The sequence below is a fragment of the Eimeria tenella genome, genomic scaffold (genome assembly GCF_000499545.2).
Source record: "Eimeria tenella Houghton genomic scaffold, Eth_scaff4549, whole genome shotgun sequence".
NCBI lineage: Eukaryota > Apicomplexa > Conoidasida > Eucoccidiorida > Eimeriidae > Eimeria > Eimeria tenella.
Genome location: NW_013545479.1, coordinates 1 through 2568, shown reverse-complemented (window position 1 = coordinate 2568; position 2568 = coordinate 1). Strand labels below are relative to the sequence as shown.

The 2568-nt window shown below is 59.0% G+C and overlaps 2 protein-coding genes across 2 annotated transcripts; one reads left to right on the top strand and one right to left on the bottom strand.

Annotated features, from left to right (window-relative positions):
• Positions 1-125: 125 nt before the first annotated feature.
• ETH_00038225 (uncharacterized protein) lies at positions 126-619 on the bottom strand (the record flags this gene model as incomplete). The annotated part of the gene is made up of 1 exon (XM_013380181.1): positions 126-619. A coding segment is annotated over one exon (494 nt), but the record flags the coding sequence as incomplete, so codon positions are not given.
• A 972-nt stretch (positions 620-1591) lies between these two features.
• ETH_00038220 (Histone deacetylase, related) lies at positions 1592-2546 on the top strand (the record flags this gene model as incomplete). The annotated part of the gene is made up of 3 exons (XM_013380180.1): positions 1592-1619; positions 1906-2018; positions 2391-2546. Coding segments are annotated over 3 exons (297 nt in total), but the record flags the coding sequence as incomplete, so codon positions are not given.
• Positions 2547-2568: the final 22 nt, after the last annotated feature.

Sequence of the window (2568 nt, the reverse complement as noted above, 5' to 3'; positions counted from 1 at the left end):
CCTCGGTAGTACTGGGGGCCCCCTCGGTAGTACTGGGGGCCTCCTCTGTAGTGGTGGGGGCCCCTTCGGTAGTGGTGGGGGCCCCCTCGGTAGTACTGGGGGCCCCCTCGGCAGTACTGGGGGGCCCCTGGGTAGTGTTGGCGGCCCCCGGGGCAGCGCTGGGGGCCCCCTGGGTAGTGTTGGGGGCCCCCTGGGTGCCCGTGTTGGGTCTCTTTTTGGGGTTTGGGGGGCCCCCGAGGGGGGAGTTGTGCGGCACGGACTGGTACATGACGTGCTGGCCGCACTCGGCGCATGCGTGGTAGTACTGGGTCTCGAGGCCCCTGAGGCGCTTGAGGCGGTGGGGCTGGTCCACTGGTCTCGTGTTGGTGCGAATGGTCCACTGGTCCGGACACAGGACCGGGGCGTTGTCCGTGCGTCTCCGCGGGAGCTTGTCGAGCTCGGCGTCAGTTATAATGACGCAGGAGAGGCAGCGGCGGCAGCGGATCACGCGGAACTTGTCCTCCATGACGTACTTGTTCACGTTCGTGAACACCCGGCTCGTGTACTTCTTCTTGTTGAACCGGTGCGCCCGCTCCGCCTCCGTCTCCCGCTCCCTTCCGGGCCCATTTCCCTGAGACATTTCCAAAAACGCGCCTTTTCCGCGAAAAAAATTCAAAAAACTCCGAAAAACTCCACAGAAAACCCAAAAGCTGCACAGGAGGAGGCGGAACTGGAAACCCAACGCGCCCGCGCCAACGCCGCAGAACCCGTGCCTCCGGAGCCCCCAAACGGATCAAAAACACTCAAAATGCAAATTAATTCTTTTCGAAACCGAAAGAAACGAAGAAAGCTACTTGGCAATTGCAAATGACAGAAGCGTCCGGAAGCCGCGCGGGGAAGCGCAAGCGCGCACCGGGGGAGCTGTAGATACACCCCAGCAAACGCCACTCGACGAACGAAATTCAAGAACGCAAAACGCCGAAAAAAGTTCATTTCCGATTTAATTTCCTTTTTTACTTCCACAAGTGCGCCGCGGCGAACGCATGCAGCGCCGCGTGTTCCCAAGCCAACCAGCCAGCGCGGTGGCGGCTGCCAGCCCCAGGGAAGGCCTCCACGGGCGCGCGCAGAGATCCTCTCAGCGCAATTCGCCAATATTTAATTCTTTTTAGTCCAATTAAACACAGAGAAGACACAGAACTTCACAAACTGCTGCTGCAGCAGCCCCGAAGTTCCCCCGGGGGGTCGCTGCGGGGGGCTGGGCCGTTTCGCCGCTGCCGGGCTGCCTCGGGCTCCGCTGCGGTGTCTGTACACCTCAGCGCTCCCCAGCACGCCGCCCCCGCGGACCCCTCGCCTCTGCTGCTGCCACTTCTTTGCTTCTGCAGCAAACGTTGCCCTTTTCTCCCCCCGAGCTGCTGCTGCGTCTTCGCGGCAGCCGGCGCCCCAGCGCGCCCGTTCTGCAGCGTACGTACACCCCAGAAAGCTCGCCGCTCCTGCTGCCGCGGCCGGGTGTACAGACAGCTAACGCCGCAGCCACAGGGGCCGCCGCAGGTCCCAAGAGCTCCACTTCATTTCTTTTCCTCAACAGCAGCAGCAGCAGCAGCAGCAGCGGAAGATGAAGAAGGTTTTGTACTTTTACGATGGTACGGGATGTACAGGCACCTCAAATGGGCCCCCCATAGTTTCTTTTTTAATTTCTGCAGTCGAGTTGGAGTGTACAGACAGCTCAGTCGCATGCGGCCTCCTCCACTTTGCATGCAGAAAAATCTTCTGCCAGAAATATTAATTTAATTCATTTAATTGCAAGTTTGTTTATAAGTGCATTTATGAGCATTCATTTACAACCAGTTCTGTTTCTTTTTCCTCAATGAACTCATAAAATGCACCCCAGACTCGCCGCAGCTGCTGCTGCTGCTGCTGCTGCTGCAGAGGAGGTGGGCAATTTCTTTTACGGGCCTGGCCACCCAATGAAGCCGCACCGAGTTCGAATGACTCATGACCTTTTGCGTTCTTATGGCCTTCTGGACTCTCTTGAACTCATGGTCAGTCTCCTCGAGTGTACGTACACCTGAACGCCTCAGCTGTACCTACACCCCACGCGCTCAGCTGTACGTACACCCCAGATGCTCAGCTGTACGTACACCCGAAGTGCTCGGGTGTTCGTACACCTGAGGTGTTCAGGTGTACATACACCTGAACACCTCAGGTGTACGAACACCTGGTGTACATACACCCAAGGTGCTCAGGTGTCTGTACACCCGAGGTGTTCAGTGTCTGTACACCCTAGATGCTGAGGTGTCCGCACAGCTGGCTGGTGTGAGTGTCTTGTGCGTCTTTGGGGTGTACGTACACCTGAGGGGGCGGGGCGTTGTTTGGGGCGAGGACAGCGGCTTGCTTGTGGGGTGTCTGTACAGCTGCCGCCGCACCCCACAGTCGAGGCTTTGACGCGCTTCCACGCAGATGATTACATTTCTTTTCTCCGCTCCACTGGAGAAGTCTTCGGGCCCCCTGCTGCTGCGCTGCTCGCCCCCCAGCCAGAGCCCCCAGCAACAGCAGCAGCAGCAGCAGCAGCAGCAGCAGCTGGGGGGGGGT